Below are 22,542 nucleotides of genomic sequence, written 5' to 3'. Positions count from 1 at the left end.
TCCACAGATCGATTCATCACACAAGCATATCCTCAATACATGTAACAAGAAGCAGCCCTGTGTAAAATACTCAAATGAAGTACTTTTCAAGACTAAAACCAGAATATTAGAAGCATCACATTTATTTGTGACCACTCTTATGCCTAGTGTTCTCACCTATAGGTTGCTGCTACAGAAGGTCATAATCTCAAATTCAGTATGGTAAAAAGATGACTGGGAAGGTAAAATCATTTGCTTTCTAATGCTCAGCAAGTAAATACGCAAAACCACTATGTCACCAATGCTGGTCCTGGGCTGAAGTTGTAAGACCACAACTTCACCATCAGCTATTACGTCTTAAGTTACCACTGTGGATGGTAAATAAAAATCAGTTCACTAAAGATAGAGGTATAGGGTCACTGAAAGGCTTTTACTACACTCATTCGCTTCTTCCTCAATGCTATTTGTTTGTGCTTCATGGCTGTTTACATCCCATCACTACAGAAAACCTTTATCTACAGGGTCCATGCTAAATATAGCACACTGAGATGCCCACAAACTGAATAATACAGGACAAATAAGTTTTTATGCAAATTTATTCATTAGCTTCAACAATAGTAATACATAAATCAATACTATGTCCAGCATAAGGTTGTGTAATAAAATAGGCTATTCAGGTAAGATTGATTTCTAGTGCGTACATTTTAAGGGCAGTTTTCATCCAAATTGGACACATTAAAAAAAAATAAATAAATACAAGGCCAAAAATGCTTACTTAATGAAAGTCCTGCTAAGTAAGACTTCAGGCTCCACGTTGCTTCAAAGCACTAATCAGTACAGGTGTCTGTGTACATCTTAGACTTATACACAAATGGGTTGTGCTCAAGCAGCATACATTTTTTGATATCTCAGACCAATACATCCAAGGTTTCCAATTTAGACCTCCTTATTCCTCTTAAAGCTAGCATCCACCTTTCTTCTTTCTCTTTTAGGATTGTCTTGCCTTCCAGCTGTGTACGTGCACACATGAATCCTAGCGACATTACGCATACAAAATACAAAGGTTCAGTCCCCTCCCAATACTACTTTTTTGGCTTGAGGTCCAGACTGCACTATCTAGTGGAACTATTTATGAAACAAATTGCTACTCAAGTAAGACTACATAGCTCGGGGCAGAGGGAAGGGGGAAAAAAAAAAAAAAAAAGACTTTGGGAACATGGTATGCTCCCAGCTCTTATTTGTTATGTTTTTGGAGCTCTCTAGACTTCAGGAGTACATCCTCTCTGGGATGTGTGGTGCTTAGTGCTACAACATTAAGCTTTAGGCACACTGGGTTCTGTAGGCCATAGACAGCCCACAGGAAGCTGCATTTTCAGCTTTGTTTCCCTAATGGCCAGTGAGTCCAATATACACAGTGGCATTCAGATGTTCATCAAAGTGCAGTATAGAGGCATTCACTGACATTTGGGCTACCTTTATTTATAGTCAGCAATATTAAAATCTGGTCCCAATTTAGATTAGATACCCATGAGAAAACATATTTGGCAAATCAGAGGTATTTTATTGTCTAGTGTATGTATCACATGCTGTATAGGCTATCGTTTGGGCATATTTATTCTACAAATCTAGATAAGCTTGTTTTATTTGCCTTCTGACTTTTGAATTCTGCTGATGGCAAAATTCCCTTTTCCTTAAGAAGTTATACTCAGGACCGAGTCACAAATTTTAAAACTACTCTAATTTACATATTTTACTTCATTATATCAAAACAAAACCCAAAAGCTTGGTCAAAAGTATAAACACTTATAAACCTAGTGAAAACATCCCTGAGAAACTTTCAGTAACATAGCAGTAATGATTTGGTCCATTAGAGGAGAAAAATTGTTACATCCAGTTATTGAACACTGAGGGCTACAAGTACATTGGTTGTACACTGGATTCCCATTCATTCACTTTCACTCCTTTTACAAAATACTGTATCTGAGACAAAAGCCACTAGAGGTTTTTTACATTCTATTTAGTTTGATATATAACTTCATCATTACAAATTTTCAGATGAATGGCCTAGATTCAGCCCTGATGTAACACCTTTAATGTCAATGGAGTTCACACACTTACATTGCAGGGTTGAAGTCTGGCAACACAGATGACTGTGTGAAGGACAGTACCTAAAATAACAAAACCTTAAAAGTTACAGAGGATACTTTTCACAAGTTGCTGACGTATGTTTTTGCATACTACTTATTTTGAAAGCAAAATATTTTACAAAGATTTAAGTTTAGAAGTCATACTGTCATGCCATAGGAAAACTCAGAACACTACCAGGTTCAACACTACTGAGAAAGCAAAGTACATAGAGTAGTTTCCACAAAAGTGCACATACGGATAATGACTATGGAAGTACTGTGTTAGTACATGTGCAGGATTAAAAAAAAGCAAGAAATTCTTGAAAATCAGAGGGATATATCATTCTTCATTGCTCTGAAGTTGCTTAGGAGGGCCACACAGTCCAACATCTCCTTGTTTTAGTGGTATTTTAGAACAAACTAAGTCAAAATTCACCTACATGTAAATCAGATAAATGCGAGTATCCACTTTTTAACTTCTTTTGTGTGGCATACTAATAGTTTTCTAATACATCAGGCTTTAATAGGGTTTCTGAAAACAATAGCATTCAAAAATAAAGCTGCTTGTACTCTGAGGCAAAAACTAAGTTAGCCCTAGACTTTATCTTTCTGTACCAGTACTCCTGACCTTAGCACTTTCTGCTACATCAAACCTGAACAGACCTGTCATTTGCAATTAAAAAAGCCATGCTTTATAATGTTACATCAATAGCTTCTGCTAAAATGAGGCTATGTTTTACTTTATGAAGTGCAAAAAAAGTGTAATACATATCTTGTACCTAGCACTTGTCTAATTTGTAAGGAAACATGCAAAAAAAACTACAAAGGCGTTTCTGTAAAGTTAAACCAAAACAGACAGAATACTAAAAAGATATTTTGAGAAAACATTGGAACTTAAGAGTCTGCTTAAGGAACCCAAGAAGGACATTTATACCAATTTGAGCAGATAGGGGAGCAGAACTCTTTATGGTAAGGGAAAAAAAAGAGAAAAAACCCACAAAACCAAATACTGTGTTTCAAGTTACTTTGAAGCAACTAAAAAAAACCTTTCATTTTGCTCAATGAGCACAAGAATTGTTTAGAATTCATGAACAAATTGAGTATGTACAACCACTAAACAGTATCACTGTGGGAGTCAGTGACAGAAATTCAACATTATTTTTGTGATCAAATACTAGATGCATGACTTGTGGGGATCCTTTGAAACACCACCTGCCAAGATCCAACTACATTGTTCTCTGCCAAACATGAAACATTTTTACAGGGTCACTGTAACGTGAATTTTAGGTCTCTTGGGACAGCTTCCTCAGACAGCTAAGTTATGCATTCAACTCTAGAGAAACACCTTAGACAGGGTCACAAAAGGCAGCATATGTGTTTAACTGTGACATCTGGGTAGCAAGTTAGTAAGAGAAATGGATCCTTTCAGACAGTAGATGTATTACCAGGTGGTGAACTGTCAGAGACTGCTTTGGGATCAGGAGTGCAACAAACAAAAAGTTGTTTTCCCAAGCTTTTTTGGGCAAATCTGAAGTACATTATGTGGCCCATTGCAACAAAAGATACAGAAATAAGCACCAATAAGCCAAAAGCTTCAGGGTTCGGGGCCAAGATGACCATGATGAAGTGCAGCAAATCAAGAAGATAATTCATGGAGTTTTGGACACCGTTTATGATGCCTCTTTCAGATTCTACCACATTTTCTTGGAGCAACTGTGTGACAGTCAAATCAAAGGACCAAAGGCCTATGGAGAGAAAAAACAGTTATCCATACAACTGGGCTTCTCACGGTAAGCTTTCATTACTGGCACAATTCAATTCACACTTCCAAACACTCACTTCTGCCAAAAATGCACAGGACAAGCTAGCCTCTTGTCGGACTAGAATGGATTTCACACTGACAGTCAAGAGCAATTTATTTTCCCTTTACTAATATTTCCTGAAATAATACATACAGCTTAACACACTAACTTGCCTGTCATATCTTGCTTCAACATGTCTATCAAGTTAACAATGTTTTGCTTACCTGTTCCTTATTTAAATAGCCGTTTTACAGCTATTCACACATGTATTCATGCTAGCTACAATTGCTAAGATTTGCATGATGTTTGCAAAAACAAACACATTTTAAACTATGCAGAATACATAATTTACAACAGTCTCAGTTGACACTAGCTTCATACTGTTCTAGTCCATTAATGATTCAGTTTTAAAAGTTTCTTGTAAGCAAAATTAATACATGTGAATTAAGTATTTTATTCCTCCAAAATTCAGCAAAAGCTGCAGAAATTGAGTACAAAAGTGTTACAAATTAGAATTACTGTTCATTACATTTATGTATTTGACTGCCTGTTCTTGTTGACAGATACTAGTACTACATCAACCAGCAATTCCTCAAAAAATTTAGCTGTCATCCAAATCAAAGTTTCTTCTAAAATTCTTTACTGGTCACAAGTTTAAAGGTTAGACAATTTATTTAATGAATGCATTAATTTAGTAACTGCTAAGTTTGAAGGTTTTCATAGCAGATGTGTTTAGTTCTGTTTCCTATTAACAAATGGTTTTATTTGGTTGTGAAGGAAGATCACTTAGAGACGAGCATTCCAAAAGACAAGTTGCATTCATCTCCAAATGTGGTAACTTTTCTCCTATTAGTGACATATGATATGCAAGAAATTAGTGCTGCAGTCTCTGCAATGGTGACACTGTTGCAAAAATCACTTCATTTTTATGTGAAGTGTAATGAATTAGCCTTAGAAATTATATTAACACTTCAACTGTAGCCTAAAATCCTAAACTCAGATTTGTATTCAGTTGACAGGCACTGTAATTTTTAGAATTAAAAGCAGTCAATAGAACAGATTTTAATAGAGACATAATACTTACCAACTCTAGCAGCAATGACTCCTGCAAACAGGAGACTAACAGAGATTAAAGGCACAGGCTCAGGACTCATCTCTGGGTCGCTGTCAGCAGGAGTAGTAGACCCGTTTAACAAGTTGGGCATTCCAGTTACTAAAACCATTTCAGGCTTATCTTCTGGAGATGCTATAGTAGGTAATGGTTCACTTTCAAACAGCCTGGCACTGATGTCAGCAAATGGGGAAACAGTCAAATCCAGAGGACTTCCAGGCATGAATACAGAGATGGCACATAAGACCAGACAAGCAAATTGAGCAATTCCAGAAATAAGGCCCGTGCGAATCAGGCCACATTTGCGACGAAGCCAAGTGAAAGCTACTGTCCCCATAATTCCAGTGACTGCCGAGGCACCCATCAGGAGGCTTAGCACAGAGCCACTCAAACCCTGAGTGTATGCATAGCCTGTAGTAATACAATCAAAGCCCAGAACAGTCATATACAGAAATGCAAGACCCATGCCTGCAAGAAACACTGGCTGGTTGTAGTATGCAACCCATCCATCACGAAACGTGATGAAAGGTTCAGCAATCCGGGCAGCACAGCTGATTTCCTTCTCCTGTTGGGGCTCAAAGCCAGTTACATCTTTCTCAACAATTAACTGCACTCCTTCAGCAGGTTTCACATCACTCTCTGTAAACAGAAATGTAACTGTTAGATACAGTCCTGCCTGGAAAGTGCAGTGTAAACAGTGTAAATTGTTTGCAGTTAGTTCACTGCTGCAGAAGTGTATCAGTTAAATTCTGCCATCATCCTTCCTCTGATTACTTAAATGTTTTAAAGTGTCCTTAAATCCCATCTGTATAGTAAGATGAAGTAAAGTTTATTCCTATCAATATAAAGTCCTGCTTATTTAATTAAACTGTATTAGTAGGAAGCATAGCCTGCTTCTTTTCAATAGACTTGTGACTGAATGCTCCATTTCCATAAAGAAATTATTAATGAATGCCAATGTTAGTTAGCATTTTAATATAGTGCACTTAAACATACAAGTCTAACCACAGAAAGTAGGGAATACTTAAAACATCTGTCAATATCTCATGTCATGGTAGAAGAACCAAGGCAGAGATGCTTGCTGAAGCCTCCCAAAGCCAAAAGCTTTCAAAACTTGACTTAAAATCTCAGGCTATGCTTTTCTACAGCTCCATTTTCACTCTAACATAGGTGAAAGGCACTTCCACTGGTCACAAACTAAAATCCAAAAAAACCACAGCAGTATTTAGATTAGTAATGTGGATAGAAACTATACGAACATTTGGATGCCCGAGCAGTGTTTTTACCCTGTCAAGTTTGAAAAAGAACTCCACATACAGCAAGACACATGAAGTATTTCTGCAACTTTTCAAAATGCAAGTCTTCTACTGAAATCAGTATACTGCACTAGCAAAGATTAAGAAACATTTCCTACATACTGACATTTGCTAAATGCTTCATTCTTCAGGAGCATTCAAGAGCCAGTTGCAAAGCTATAGAGCCTTCTAAGCTCTTTATCTTGCTGCCCTCCCCTATCTTAGGCTGCCATCAGCCTAGTCCAATAGCTTACTGGACCAGCTATTACCACAATGGATCTGCTGGCTGGGAAGAAGATACATCTCTTCAGCACTTTTAATAGCATCCTCCTATGTCACTATATATTGAGCAAAGAACAGATTGCTAGCTAGCTTTTAGAGAAAAAACAGGAATTTTTTATAATCTTTAAAAAAAACCCCAAACCACAACATGTCGTAGTTGGGAGCCCATAGCTGAGCTTTCAGTAGTATTCACATACTGCTACCTTAAAAACAGGAAAATGTTTGTTTTGTATTCTAGTATCTGACATTTCAAATACCTCATTACAAAAATTCCGTTTCTGAACAATTTTAATTTCTGGTATTAAGACTACCTAAAGTAATGTTTTCAGTAAGTAGTAATCAACTTTAAGGTTGCATATAGTCATAGCCATCTACACTGCAAATTCCAGTTCTTCAGCTTGGCCAAGGAAGCAGAGTAGAGGGTCAAAGTAAATTTTTCTCCACTATTTCCTGCAGCACGTGGCACTCATTGAAGCATGCCAGACTAGAAATATTACCACCTATTTTACAACCTCCTGAAAGCCTGTTAGTACTATGAGTAAGTAGACATGAATTAGCAAGAAGGAGTCCTACACAGGCCGTTTTGCTTGTAGACACTACAGAGCAAAGGGCTTTGTCAGCTTATTAGCTATGGTATAGATGGACATAAGCATTCCTCTTGATCAGCCCTAATAACAGGGCAGACTTACTCTAAAGGATTAATTAAGAGGAGAGAATTCATTCTTTGGCTGCATTTTATGGGATTCCTCAAATAGCTGCACAAAGTATTGTTACTTAGATTACAGTCTCTGGTATCTATATCCAAAACTTGAAACCTCCAAGCTGTGAGTATAAAGCTATATAGCCTCAAAGCAGTGTCTGTAGAAGACAACAGTCAACACTTCAGTTCGACTGATACAGTGAATATACTGTGAATTTGAACAGTTACTTCTGTGTTTTCAGTACCTTTCTTTACATTCAGCTGTTTCAGTTCCGATTCCTCAACTTTTGCACATTTGAGAGCCAGAGTAGGGGTTTTCTGATAAACCTTCCAGAGCAGCAGATATTCCACACACATCGACATCAGGTTCCAGCCAGAAATGAATCCACAGCCAATCATCGGGGAGCCAAATGTCATTATCTGACCAACTGCCATTGGGGCCAAGATATTGGTCAACTGATCAATTCTTCTTATTGTGGCATTCATATCTGTCAGAAATTATTTGATAATATGAAATAATTGCTGAACACTTACAGTGAAATATTCACTAACATAATTGAGGCTTGCACACGTATACACATCAAGCTAAGAAGTCTTGCTCCAGCTGTAACTGGTTCCAGCAGGAGCAGGAGTTAGACTGCTAACCAGAGGCACCTTTAGAGTGTCCCAATGTTTAAGTTTACTGCAACAAACCTAAGTGTTTGTAAGCCAAATCCTACTCCTGCCAGTTTTGCCTGCACAAGGTCTTCCAGGTTTAGCATGCTGGGTTTACAGTGGAAGTGCACTTCTGCAGGTAAAACTGTTAGTCATGAGATCAGATTACCCTTACATCCTAGTGACATTATGGACTCCTAAGCATATATCTGTAACATTCAAACCTAGCATGTACAACTCCAGACATTAATAGGAATCTCATATGGTAGAATTCTTTCCTGTAGAGGTAATTTTAGCATCCACTATCTCCCAATGCTGGACCAGGTATTTCTTGATCTCCTCCATTTACTTATAACTGGTGACCACAGTAGCCACTGCGATAGCAGCAGACATTTGAAATGGCTTTAAATTTCCTTATTGAGTCACGCTGGTTGATGGCAGTTGTAGGCATTCTCAGAACTTACCAAGCAAAGTCCTCACTCCTCTCTGTTCCACACTGATGTATATGGTCGAAACAAGCAGCCCATTCTTAGCATGAATGCATCTTCCATTTACTGGTAGGGGATGTCTCACCCTCCCTATCTTATCTGCTTTAGTGTCATTACACCCACTGGGTTCCTGTAAGTTTCCCATTAATGGTGCCATTATTCCACCCCTAAAAGCTGCTAGATGCTCAATGGTTTTGCACGTCAGGGCTTCATGCTGCTTAGAAGTACATCCCAAACCCATTTCAGAGTCCTCTTATGAAATCAGAGCATTTGAAGGGCAAATGAAACTGTATACCAGTACGAAGCTGCTTTTCTGAATCTGTAGAGAATTATTCATTACCATTCAAAGAAATGTTTAGGTTATTCTAATTAGAATTCAAAGTGAATTAAATGTTAACTATTTGACTGAGGGTTAACTGAGTAAGTTATATACTTGCATAATACTTGTCTTTGGAAATTCCCAGAACTAAGCTTTGGTTTTTGAGTTATTTGAGGAAGGCTAATATTTCCACTCAGGAAAGGTACAAAGTAAAAGTGAGTGGAAAAATTAAACCAAGGACAATGAAGAAGGGAAAGCCAAGACAAGTTTTTACTTTCCTATTTCACTAACTTACTTAACTAAGGCTCCTCTCTGAAGAAAGGTAAGAGTGCAGAGATGGACAACAGTATTTGCTGCAAAGTCAGTGCTGGCAGTTAGTTTTTTAAATTAAGAAATTTCCACAGTGTCCAAGATATATTATGATTAAACACATAGCAACCCTATTCAGCCTGAAAGAGATCCTTTAGATAGATCTGTTGAACTAAGGTGCTTAGTTCAGTGGGGTTTTTTGTTTGTAAATTAAGTTACAAGAGAATTTAGAGTAACCTCTTGCCTGATTTTTCAGTACAGAATTGTACAGAGGTGGTCATACAATTCTGTCTGACATCATGAAGCAGTACGGAGGCAGGACTGCCTCCCATGCAGCAGTTCTCTGCAGGTGTGGTCTGTACCTTATCTCATGTGTAGTTAAGTAGTACATGGACTGGGGAGATGATTTGCTGAATAAGATTACCACAAGAAGAAAGGTTAATGAGAAACATTCGAACTTTAAGGCTTTTACGGATAGATGGTATTTTTCTCCTTGTGATTCACACACAAAGAAAGTTAACCTGTACTGCTGCTCTACAAAAGGCATGACCTAAAAAGGCACTGCAAGGTCAAAACAAAAGACTATGGTGGAAAATGAAAGTGGAAAATGAAAGCAAAACACTTCTCATGCCTGTAATTAAGAACTAGCCTCTCCTGGATGAGATGGGGAAATAAGATTCCTTCACTGGAGATAAACATCAAGAATAAATCTGCAACACAGGATTCAAATCCCTACAAGGACTCTGGCATGTAACTGAACTTTATGGGCAATTTAGGCAGCTTCGTATAAAATTAAGAGTCCAGAAGCTGCCACGCTGCTTAGGCCTGGAGGTATCTAAATTCCACAAGTGTCAGACTTAAAACTTTAGTCCCAGAGTTACTTTAGTGAGCTATAAATGTCTTGGCAATGTTAAGCTGCTCTGTGCCTTGTTTGCACTTCAGTATCAGTTCCTCTATCTGGGACGGCTTAAGTCCCCTTATAGGGTCCATTCAGAGCCCATATAGCCTGCCCAAGTTCATTGCAAAAAATGCTGTTTGCCACACTGTCCATTACAATCAGAGCAGCAGCATAGCCAAAGATCAATCATACGTTCCTTGGTGTGAATGGCCTTGTGGCTAGGAGTACCCCCCAGCAAAGGAGACTCAGGTTCAATGCATCCTTGGGGAGGATCCCAAACAAACTTTCATATCCAAGTAGTGTCATGACTACCAAGCTGCAGTAGAATTTGAATGGGAACTCATTCTCTCTCCTAATAACACCATGCCACTGGGCAAGAAAGGGGAAAAAAAAGAAAAATATTTACCGGGCAAAAAAGAAGGTTAAGTCTGTAGTCTAATATCAAAGGTACAAAGTGTCAAAAGAATAGTTTTCAGTTCCAACTCTAGAAAAGTGTTCACAGCTCTGAGTTAGACATCTAATGCTAGAAAAGTGCAACATTTCCAATGTATCTGCATGCACAGCATTTCCTACTGGCAATTTCCTGATCCACCTACTTTACTGTTCTGGACTTCATTCTCATGTACCTCTTTCTTTGATCCCTATGTGAGGAGCCCAGTTACGCAACAGTTTTCTGCTTCATTCCAGGGACCTAAAAATAAAGTATTGCAACACTTGGCCTGGAAGTCAAATAGCTTTTCTATTAAACACTGGTTATTTGATTTAAGAGTGTGGTGTATGTTTATTTTGTTCAGCAAGAATAAAGTTTTCCTGACAAACCTGCAGTAGGACTAAAAGGAGGACAAAACAAGTTTAGGGATGCCTAACTGAATTGTAATTACACAATCTCAGTGAGCGTAGTCCAAAGCAGGGAAGAGGAAAGTGAAGGTTACCCTTTTTACCTGCTGTTTTCTCATAATATCTGGAACTCAAAGACGTGCTGACCTCTGTAAAACTCTAGTCTAAAAATCAAGCTTGGAAAGTAAGACATTTAAGATATTAAAAAGGCAACATATTTCACCTGCCAGTTTGCTTCTGTCTTCCCCTGCAACCACAACAATCCAGTCCCTCTGAATTGTGATCGCTGTGGCAGTGCTGGCCAAATTGGCAATATTTGCTATAGTGATAACCAGGATATAGCACATCGTCTAGAGAAATGGGGGGAAAGAGTTACAAGGTGAGAAAATTGATGAACGGAGATCTCCACTCCTACCCTGTACAACAAGACACTTCTACACTTGAATCCATACATTTTAGTGTTACTGTTCAGTCAAAACTAGACTAAGTCTACTTTACAATTCCTGACAGAAAACAATCACCTCTGTTTACCCAGCTAGCTCAAAGTTTCATTTGCCAGTTTTAGCTCCCAGGAATGTCTAAACAGACTAGAGAGAAAAATAAAAATTCAGTCTCCCATGCTCCCCAAAGTTTCTTTTTAAGTTAATTCCTTATTAACAAGTTCAAGCACTCACAAGAAGCCATCCATGATATAAGGTCAAAAGCTGTGTCTTAAACAAGAAGATAATCATCAGAATAATACCACACAGGATTACAGATGCATTCTGTACAACCAAGGATGTCTGGGCCACTGTTTCAAATCAAAACAGAGAGCAACAGTTAAGAACATAAGAATGAGCTAAGTATAAGCTTAAGGAGGTTCTAATTAAGGAACATGCACAGATTCTTTAAATATTTTTATTTTTCTATTCTGCCCCCAAAATATAAGTGGTAAAACTATACTTCATATTAGATTTTGAATCTTCCATTGTCTTAAAGAAACAAATTAACGTATGATGTAACTTCACAGATATTAACAATTTAGAGTCCAAGTAGCTCTTTTCTCAATCAAAACCCAAACTGTACCTGTTTAAATGCTGACATTATTTTTAAAGCGGTAAAAACAAAACTTAGCTTGAGTCTCTAAAATTCACCTTCAGCATACCATGGAAGTGATGGTATTTTGTAAACTCTTGGAAAGTAAAACTGTGTATGAAGAACTTGATGCCATGTTATTTATAAACAGACTAGAGCATACATATTTAAAATGTATAATGCAAATGCAGTGAGTGTTTACACTTAAGTGGAAGATGTTTGGATCCAGAGAGAAGACAACAAATAATGCAAGTGTATGTTAGTATTCGACTGTAAAGAACGTGGTCTATAGTCCTTCAAGTTATGTGCTTTTTACCTTTTGCATTTCTGCACATCATTCAGGTTTAGCCTGAGTAGTGGACATATTGTGACATAAAACCGTTTTCCTCCTGTCTTTGACACCATCTCTGTATAATCATTACCACTCTGAAACACTACCCTTCCTTAAAATAACCCCGAGCAAGCCCCGTTCTTGTATTTGACTTGAGGATTTAACTCTATCAGCTTTATCTTTTTACATTAATTTGATGCATTCTTAAGTAAATAACCTGCTCTAGGCATCTAACCTTTGAGCCTGGAGTTCTTGTCCACCCAGTCTCCAATAATGGCTCCCAGGAGAAGAACTGATCCCGCCACAACCAGTCCATAAACTGCAGTCAGGAGTAAGCTGTTTCCATAAAGTTCAACCAGGAATACAGACACAGCAAAATGCCACATACGATCTCCCTTTAAGAGTAACAAAGAGTATATAAACAACATTACTATTTGCACTTTGCAAGCACACAAGTTGACTATTTCACTAACGCCTCAACAAAAGACAGTATTAACATAAAAGTTTGTTACACATGCAGGGGCGGGGAGTGTGTGTGTGGGGGTGTGTTTGGTTTTTTGTTGTGGCTTGGTTTGGTTTTTTTTTTTAAATTTTGGGGTTGGTGTTTTTTCATGACTACATCCTGTCACCATTGATTTTCTCCCACTATCACCAAGATCATCTGTCCAGATCAAGCACAGCATTACAGCTTGTAGTACGACATCAAAAATCCCAGATATTTTCTATTATAATATTACAGGACAAAGTCTGTTACCAGCCACATCCAACAAGCCTCAGAAAGCTTACACAGATTCTCCAGCACAGATCAAGTATTAGCAACAGATTTATTGACTCCTGATACTATTTAAATAGTAACTTTTCAAGACAGCAGTTTGCTCTTAGACGATCAAAGCTTAAATGCTGCTTTAAAACACAAGAGCCAGTCAAGCCAAAGCAAGTCATAATACAATTCAGGATAGACAGGTAGATGATGGGTAAATCAATGAAGCTGGTGTCCTAAATGTTAACTCAAGTTGCTGAAGTCAACAGACTTGTGCATTGGCATATTAGCAAGAGGTAGAATATCAGAGCTCGTTTAACCTATTGCAAACTCATTGCTAGTTCAACTTATTTAGCCTGTTGCTAGTTTAACCTAGTGCTTAGAATACAAAATTTTCATGTTCTGATACCACTTACTACAGGTAAAAAAAAAGAAACCCCAAATGCTAAACATGTCCAAGTGAAGTAATTTTCATATTATTCAAAGCATTTTTAGGTTTGCTACCAAACAGACCTGTGGCTTGCTAATGAATCCATCAAGGTTTTATGTTGTCACATGATGGGAGTTCACATTTCACTTTATTTCTAAACATATTACAAATGTAGTGTATCTGCATGTAGCATGCATCTGCACTACAGAAAATACTTTATGCAATCAATAACAAAGCAGATTAATAGAAATAATTCATACTCTTATAGGGCATGCAGTTTGTTTAATAAGGGTCCCTAATATTAGTCTTTAATAAACCAAACATGAAACCATTTTCTTCTGCAGCCTTACCTTAAATAAGCAATTGCTATGTTATACAGTGACTAGCACACATTTCTAAGGGCCTCAAATATTCTGAAGGGCTGGGGGAGGTATAACATAAAAGCACTTTTGAAAAGCAAAGTCTGCCAAATCTAACATACCATAACACAGCAATCAAGAGATACATAAAAAGCATGCTATTTGGAGGGTCAAAATAATTGCAAAGTTTGATTAAAGTCTCCAGTGTAGTATAGATGCACAAAAGGAATTCGCCTTCTAATGTTATTGAAGTTCTCTGAAGGAAATTTCTTCAAACATTGTAATGTTTCAAGATTCATGTTTGTTTCCTTAACCGTAGGCAGAAAAAAATTAGATCCCAATCATGTGGGAAGACAAATTTCACTTGTTCAAGGAAAAGCTCTGGGTATTTTCTATGTTTAAGTAAAACCAATGAAAAAAATGCAAATAGAAGCATGATCAGCTTAGACGTGCCCTCTCATATCTAATAAACCAGTTTTCACTCTCCAGAGACAGCTAAAGTCTCCTGTAAAATATGTTCCACTTTCATTCCATGGTTAGTAGAAGTACATAGAAAGTGTTCTAGAAATGAAAACATGGGGATATAATTTCCCAAGTCAAGCAATCACTTAAACTTCATATGACCTGAGTTACCTCTTTACTGAATTTCACTTAAAATGCATCCAGGTGGATTAACTGTGTTTTGATTATCCTGGGTACCTGTTTATTAAGCTAGAAAAATAATCCAAAAGAGTACTTTCACTTTAAAGTTTCATAACAGAAGTTTGTTGGGTTTTTTTTCCTTTATGCAGAGATGTTTCAGTTACTGAATCCTGACATGATGAAAAAGGCATTTTAAATAAAAAATGGAAGTATGTGGAAGTCTGTGCTAGCCACTACTGTCAGAGCAAAAAACCTGATCTCACTTGAAACTAACAGGAAGATTCCTTTGACTCCAGTGCGATCATCCATTTAAGGAGCCTGTGAACTCTGTTCAACCTTCTCCAACACATTTACCCAGAGATTTTGATCAGGCCAAGCCACACAGATAATTCTGGGGGTAACTAAAGCTGTTCCAAGCTGGAAGCATGAGTTTCTTTCAGGAATTAAAACCCATTAAGAGCAAGCAAAGATAAATTAGTGTCACAGAAGAACAGTATTAGTGAATTACAGAGGTTTGAAGCAGGTATTTAATTTCAAGCTAAGATCTACTGAAATTTAAGCAGTAAATATTGCCTTCAGAAATGGGCAAAGCCTTGAACATAGATATTTAATCCCACTTTAGAACATCTCCAAAGTGTGGATACTTCAACTCTGTCAAGTAAATAACTACAGCCGTTTAGCCTCACCATCCTTTTAAAGATGGTTCTTGCTTTTCTGGCATTATGATTATCCTTATAACCATCTCAGACTGAATGCATACAATCCCATCTCAGAACTGAAGCCCATAAGTCAAGCAGTAGCCAGGCTACTACCTACTGACAGGCCTCCTGAGCTCTGAGTGGCACAGATAAGGCTGGGAAGTTGCAACTGACCTCCTGGCAAGCATTAGGCCTGGCACCAACAAAGTGAACCCAGTTTCATTCTGCTCTTTCTTGACTGCCAAGTGATAGACAGCAATGAATTAAAAAACATAAAGGCAACAGCATAAGGTCTGAGACTCCAGTTCAGCAGTGCAGTCCTGCCTCTTAAGATCACTGAGGCCAAGCACACATTCAAATGCTTTACTGAACAAGAGCCTAAGACATAGTCTAGACTTTGTTCAAATCTGAACATTCGTGGAGATGTGACACATTTAATCATTTACAGCTTCTCTCTGTATTTGGGAATGGCTTAGTAGCACAGAGGCCAAATTCGCGGTCTCAATTACAGCAAAGCCACATTTCTATCAGGTTTTGTATTGCGGACATAGCCATTTTAGAACAAAGATGATTCATTACTTTGAGTTCTGAAGATTAAGGTGCTTGTTTATTGTTCCTGCTAGCAAAAACATTCAGACTACAGGAACACTAAAGCTTAGGAGATATAAAAGGTGCAGTCCTGCACCCAGTTCTGTCAAAATAAGCTGTATTTCTGTTGCATCAGCAGGTTTGGTTGGGGTTTTTTTGAGTCAAGATTTTCAGCACAAAAGAAAACACACTGGAACAAGGAGCATACTATTAATATTGCTAAACAGCTCAATAGACATCTTGCAGTCTAATGGTTGTTACGGTGTGCGACGCTGCTTTCAAACTCTGTCACCTTTACTCACGTACCCTGAGAGCAGTCCCACTGCTGAGTTTTGAAACACTCATCAGAGAGGAGTAAGCAGGGTTTGCCAAATTGCCAGTTAGGCACTTTGTGGGCATTACTGACAAAAACTGTTGCAGGTAACAACCCTGGCCTCTGAAAAGCAGTGAGCCAAATAGAAACATCACCACTGAGCTCCTTCGATAATATCAATAATTGCTAAAATATTGCACTTGTTTAAACAAGCGTTTGGTACCACCCCAAGCCTTCCCCCATTAACAGAAACATCAGTATGACCTCCCAGGTTAGTGAAAGCGAAGAGCTGCGAAAGTTAGCATGCAACATTGTAACTGTATATCGGCCACTTGTTCACTGCTACACAAAGCACACATTAAACCAGTCCAAATCCAGGACTAAAGACAAAACAGGGAATATTAGGGACGAAACTTTGCACTTGTTTTTGAATCAAGCCAAACAGATGGAGTCTTAAGACTGTGTTATAAGTCACATATATTCTTAATTTTATTATATGGATTAGAACCAGATTGTCTATTTTTAGTGCGTATTTTAAGATTTTTTTAGTATGCTTCAAGCGAGTAAAAACTGGTATAGTAAGTTATGTCAGTACAGAAGGAAAGCATTTCAGAAGGCAAACATTTTGACAGAAAACAAGACACCTCCTGACACTCTCAACATGTTTGCTAGTGAGTGGCAGTAAAAGGTCCATTCTAAACGTTGAGTATTTCCCATTAGTAAGTATACAAGTCCTTCAAATACGTGTTGCAATGGACTGCGTTCCATTCTGCTACGGACTATGTTTCATTTCTTTTGCTCAGAACTTACTCTACGAGGAGCCTCACTGGGTCTGTAGTTACTTGAACAGGCACAGAACCAGGCCCTCAGGAAATTGAGTACCACACTACCCCGCCGTAATGAAAACTGAACCTACTGCAACATACCACGTAAAGATTACGAAGACCCTTAACAGCGAGGTGCTGTAACGAAACCTCCGTCTTCGTGGTGGCGTGCCATTTTGTGAAGATTTTGGGGGAAGTACCGATAACGCCCAGGCAAGTCACAGCTAGGTTAATAAAGTCCTACTTCTACCAGGCCAGTATCTTACTTACCCAAGTGGACAGCGCATGTCCAAGATAAAGAAGAAACTTTGCAGACATAAAATAGGCAACCACAGATCCTAAACGAGAGACAAGAAACACATGCTAAAGGAGGCTCGGGCACACCCGCCGCGTTTCGGCACACGGCGGGTCCTACCGGCCGCCCCGGAGGAACCCAACACCGCTTCCAGAGCGAAGCCGCCACCGGGACACGCCGCCTCTCGGGGCGGCGGCCACCGCGGCCGGAGCCCGCCGGCCTCGGCGGGGCCTCCCTCGCGCGCCCCTCGCCCCCCGCCCCGCTCACCCGCGCCCGCTCCGCGCCCGGCCACCGAGCGAGAGGCGCCCCGGCCGCCTCCGCCGCCGCGCACTGACCGCAGCCCCGCCGCCGCTCGCCCGCCGGATCCGCTCCCCGCGCCATGCCGGCCCGCTCAGCCGCTGCGAGAGCCCGGTGCCGAGAGGAGGCGGGGGGACGCGCGGCTTCGCTCCGTGTTGCCTTCCCCGACTTAGCTAGCACTGTAGCTGAAGTCGGAAAGCCTTAGCCTTATGCGGCTGGGGACGCTCCGCCGCGGGGGGGGGGGGGGGGGGGGGGTGCCGAGCGCCCTGCGACGCCCGGCTCGCTCTGCGGGGCCGCGGCTGCCGGAGGCGCGGAGGCGTCGGGCTCGGGGCTGCGCCGCGCACCGCCCTTTGTAGGCGGCCGCGGACACCGCCCCCGGCCGGCCCGCCCCCGGGGCGGCCCCCGGCCCGACACCGCCCGTGCCCGGCCGGCCGGGAGCAGGGGCCCGCGGGGCGGGGCCGCCGCGCAGCCCCGGGGGCGGCGGGGGGCCGGGCTGCCCGCCGTCAGGTGCTGGACCCCCAGCAGCCGCCAGAGCCGCCGAAAAAGCGTCAGGAGGCGCTTTCGGTGTTGTGGGCCACAAGTGTTCTTCCTTTGGCTTGGCTCTTCTTTGTCGCCCTTTTGTGTTTTCCGACGTTTTAAAAAATGCCAAGTTCCCGAATGTTCAGACGCATCCAGAAGCTGGGCTTGCCAGATAAGCACCACACACCACCAGGCTGTGGCTGAAACGCCTGCAAATGACGGTGCTCCCGATTCATGGCTTTCAGAAAAAAAAAAAACAAGGTACCAAATTTTGAGCTGTTCAGCTGAAAGCGCCTTCTGTTGTAATGGAGGTGGTGCAGACTCAGCCATTCGATGCTGGCTCAGGCTGTCCGCTTCACATCAAGTATCCCAGTTCTGACCGCAAATACTTATTTTGCACCCCGTGTGACCTACTTTTGGTGTTGACCACCAGCAAAACCTGCATTTTTACAGAACTTGAAAAACGGTCAAAATGTACATACAATAGCGTCGGTTTTTTAAGGATCCTATGAAAATAATCAAGAAGTATCTGTCCTTGCACTTCAGAAAACATAAATTATTGCTCTCGGCTGCCAGAGCTGAGAGGATTTTTTCATTGCATAATACTGCAAAGTTCCCTCCTGCGTGTGTAAAATTGCTTTTGGTTTTGGGGTTTTTTTTCCTCCCCCAGGTATATAGGCCATCCCAGAAGTAAATGCCTGACGTAATAGACCAATAATCTGGTCTGGGTTTGCCACTCCTGTGATCTTGTTCAAAGTATTTCTTGTATTAATTAGATGACTTTCTATGCATGAATCACGGTTTATCCTTTGCATAAAGGGAACTATACTTTGGGAAAAAATAATACAGAAATAAAAATTCATATAAACATAGGAAGCCTAAAATTACTATTTTAATGGGATTGGTTATCCTAGGTGAGTTCAGTGTTTCTTCTTACAGTATGTTCCTTAGAAAATGCACAAAATCTTCTCTCGGACTCACAGCAATAGAGGAAATTTTCCTGATGGCTTATCTTATAAAGCCTTAATGCTTAAACTGTATTCTTTACTAACGGATAAAAAGAGAATTATTTTTCCTAAAACTTAACATTTTAATATTATTAGCCCATATTAAATAAATAACCTACAGTGTATCAAAATCAACTGACACTTAGTCGGTTTTAAGTCTATTAACTGTCAGCACTTGCACCTTTACTGACAATTTTGGTGTATTCCGTGAGCAGATGCACTGAATGAACTCAGGTTTCTTCTGAAGTAAGGCCCTGACTGGTGGCTAAGTTACTCCTATCTAAGGCAGTAAGGCAACACACAATCTCGAGGAGCACTGCGAGAGGCCGAGAGTGGTCCATACAGGCCAACACATTTGACTTGCATCTCTTCCAGCCTTGTCCCTGGTGGCACTTCTGGCCACTGCTACAGTTTGGTTACTGGACTAGATGGATCTGGGGTCTGATCTAGTCTGTCAGGTACCATACATTACACAGCAGCAGCAGAACTGGATCCTAAAGAGATTTACTCTCCCTATAGTAACACTAGGAACTTACCAGAAAAGCACAGTTGTTTAGACCTTTTTTTGTTACTAGAGAACAATTTGGATGAATTAGGGTTTAAGTAATCATTTGTGATTGAATGTTTGCTGTACTTTATACATGTGCATGGAATTATATAGATGAAATCCTCATCTTCGTTATTTTTTCCTACTGGGTAATGAATCTTTTTTGTGATATTTAAGGCATGAGAAAAGGCCAAGAGAACATACCTACCATCCTTTGAAATTTAAAAAGCAATGGTTCCTATATCTCTCTGGGATTTCTTGTACGAAGGATGTCCAGTATGTACACAGTGAATTCAATGTGTCTATGAAATACTGAATGTATCAGATATCAGTGAAGGATTGTATCGTATACAACCTAGAGCTGATCTGCACACAATAAAGTCAGCCTGTCCACAGAGCACAATGTATGATGCATAGCGCAAATAAACCACGTAGTTCATACACTGTAGGTCACGCATGTCCCAGACATACCAGAGTCACTGCACATGTGATACAGGGTACCTACTACCAATAAGTACAGTAGGTATCATCCAGAATTTGTTATATCTGAAGGCAGTAACAGCACCTCTTCTAACAATTTGCCTGCCAAATGTCTAGAGGTCCTGGACATACAGCTAAAAGGCCATAGCTGATTGATCAAGCATTTGTCTGCTTCCAAAAACAGTGGAGTTGGCAGCTAGGGGAAATCCATAGCTTTCCTCCTGAACTTGCCACCACTTTGCTGCATGAGCTTGCCCCAGATGCTTATTAAAGTAAGTCTGTGCTCAAGGTTTCTTTCCCTCTCAAAGAGGGAATAACAGAACATTCCTTACAAGACCAATGTTAAACCTATCATAGCACCTTGAGCACTTTGATTTTTACATCTAAGATGCTGCTAAAAAAGTCCCAAATAGTAATACTCCACTAAATCCAAATTCTATTAGATTGCTTAGTGAAGCCCTTGTGACTATTTTTAAAGATGCAGCCCTTGTTTCAGGTTGGCTGGCTCACCGGAGTCTTTTCACCACAATATTTACAGATTTCTGATGCATTTAGGGAGGTGTTTAATAGCTGGAAGCTGTATGAGAGGAGTTACCAGTTTTACTTGGTATAGACTCAACTCAGCAGTCTTACAGCAGTAATTTACATAATGGGACAGCATACCAGCTGTGGATTTGAGCCCAGGTCTGACTAATTGTCACTGGCAGAGTGGAAGTGGAGACAAAAAAGTGGGATTTTGGAGACACCAGATACTTCTTTTGTCTGAACACAGGTGCCAAAAGATGTCTTTAGATTCAGAAAATCTGCTTCCATATTGATGTTTAGGTTTGCAAATAACAGCTTCTGAGTTTTCAGAGGTAATAGTTTCAACAGGATTTGCATCTTCCTTTACAACAAGGGCAACCAGTATGTGCAGAAGCCCTGGATTATGTTAGCAAGTGTTGACCAAAACAGTAAGACAACCTTGCTATGCAGATAACGCTGGCTTTCCACCACTCTTTGGAATACAGGTCTGTGGGCAGCCCTATAGCCTCTTCTATCACAAGGCCAGCCTTAGCCTCCTACTTAATAACTTGACGTTTCCTGTTCTTACCTACATCTCTGCTTTTCCTATGGGAAGGCTTAATAATTTCTTTTATTATTACTTTTCCAGATTATTAGATAGCACAATTTATCTTTGTTTTGTTTCTTTTTTCATGTGAGGAAAACCCTTTCAGAATTTATATTTACTGCTATTGTAGCTGTCACAAAGGCATTTTATTCTCAATGGAAATCTCTTTAATTCTTTACAGCCCATCTCTGGAGATGCACAGGAATTAACAAGACATATATTTCATCATAGTCTTCCTAGCCAAAGTTTTTCAATGGATAAATTCTTTATGCTCTATTAAAAACACATGACTAATGTAATCTCTCTAGTTACTATTTGAGTGAAGAAATGTAACTACTGGATTAATTTTTAGAATTTTTAAGTTTCAGTTTAAAATATAAAAATAATTTCATTCAAAAGGCAGAAACATTCTTCAAAATGTTTCTAATGAGACAGCTGTCGAACTCAGAAAAGTTACAGAATATTTAACTTGTCTGGCAACAACAGCAACAATTCAACAAGATGTAAACAACTGAAAATGTTTTAATTATTGGTAAGTGCATAACTACGATGCCAAGAATACTCAAAGATACACTTCCACGAAAGACATGTCTTGAAAAATAAGAGAGGATATATTTTGGCTTTAAACAACTGCCCACATCAGTGGCAGCTTCTTTAAGTGCCATGCTTGTAATAGAGCTGCTGAATCTAAAGCAATAGCAATTTTACAAAATAATACCCGCAAATGTCATCATGGTTTAACCAAAGAGGCGTGAATAATAGTGACAGACGTCATGTAAGCTCAGATCTTACACTCAGCTGAGAGGTTTCATGAAGTTTAATTATCATGATGTTACCATTCTTCATTAAGACACCCCTCTTGGTGTGCAAAGTGTTTTTTACTCATTTAGCTTACACAAGGCCTAGCGAAACTAGAAATAATATATATATAATCTGTGTCTTTTGAAAATGAAGCACAGAAGCCTTTACTGAACTGACCCCTGCTATGACTTAGGCATGGAAATCTGTGGCTCTGTTGCTCATAATCTTACACATTCAACTATCAGAACTACCGTCTCTGTATCAGCTGACACTCGGAGTTCAGAGTTTGCAATGCACTTGCACAGGGAAACAGGCAGAGATGGGGCAGAGAAAAGTCTCCCAGGTTTTTTAGCATTCCTGCTTCCTTTCAAAAGAGATGCTTTTTACTCCAAAACTGTTCATGTCACTTACATGTAAGTAATTTGAATATCTATACCTACTAATCCTCATGAAGTAAACATCTACTCCCTCCCACTTTCTCTAACATCCATAGTGTGACGCTCCTATTGGATTTGTTTCTCTCAGACTTCAAAGTGACAGCTCTTGTCTCAGGGCTAGATGACAGACTGCAGTCATTTTAACCTGAAACAATCATTTTCATGACCAGAACTAGACTCTTGTGATAAACTTGTGGGAAAACCATCCAGAAGCTCTAGCAAATTCAGA

The 22,542-nt window shown here is 39.7% G+C and overlaps 1 protein-coding gene across 2 annotated transcripts; it reads right to left on the bottom strand.

Annotated features, from left to right (window-relative positions):
* Positions 1–557: 557 nt before the first annotated feature.
* On the bottom strand, positions 558–17,728 carry SLC40A1 (solute carrier family 40 member 1). 2 transcript variants are annotated; one of them, XM_069781908.1, is made up of 8 exons: positions 17,450–17,728; positions 17,090–17,157; positions 12,441–12,600; positions 11,475–11,590; positions 11,024–11,150; positions 7,541–7,783; positions 4,992–5,657; positions 558–3,850 (listed from the first exon to the last, which is right to left on the bottom strand). In XM_069781908.1, the coding sequence occupies exons 1-8, from the start codon at positions 17,493–17,495 to the stop codon at positions 3,531–3,533; spliced, it is 1,746 nt and encodes a 581-aa protein (XP_069638009.1). In that variant the 5' UTR covers positions 17,496–17,728; the 3' UTR covers positions 558–3,530. The 2 variants fall into 2 exon arrangements, with proteins under 2 accessions (XP_069638009.1, XP_069638010.1); XM_069781909.1 differs by having other exon boundaries at positions 17,382–17,452.
* Between the last annotated feature and the right edge of the window lie 4,814 nt (positions 17,729–22,542).

The sequence above is a fragment of the Haliaeetus albicilla genome, chromosome 4, assembly GCF_947461875.1.
Source record: "Haliaeetus albicilla chromosome 4, bHalAlb1.1, whole genome shotgun sequence".
Taxonomy (NCBI): Eukaryota; Metazoa; Chordata; class Aves; order Accipitriformes; family Accipitridae; genus Haliaeetus; species Haliaeetus albicilla.
This window is presented reverse-complemented; position numbering and strand designations above follow the sequence as displayed.

Bases quoted from the DNA above. Each gene is read 5' to 3' on its own strand.
- SLC40A1 (XM_069781908.1), bottom strand. From the start codon at position 17,495: ATGGCGCGGGGAGCGGATCCGGCGGGCGAGCGGCGGCGGGGCTGCG. The intron at 17,158-17,449 runs GTCAGTGCGCGG...TCTCTCGTTTAG, and splicing joins CGAGCGGCGGCGGGGCTGCG to GATCTGTGGTTGCCTATTTT. The intron at 11,151-11,474 runs GTGAGTGCTTGA...CCATTTCTCTAG, and splicing joins TATATCATGGATGGCTTCTT to ACGATGTGCTATATCCTGGT.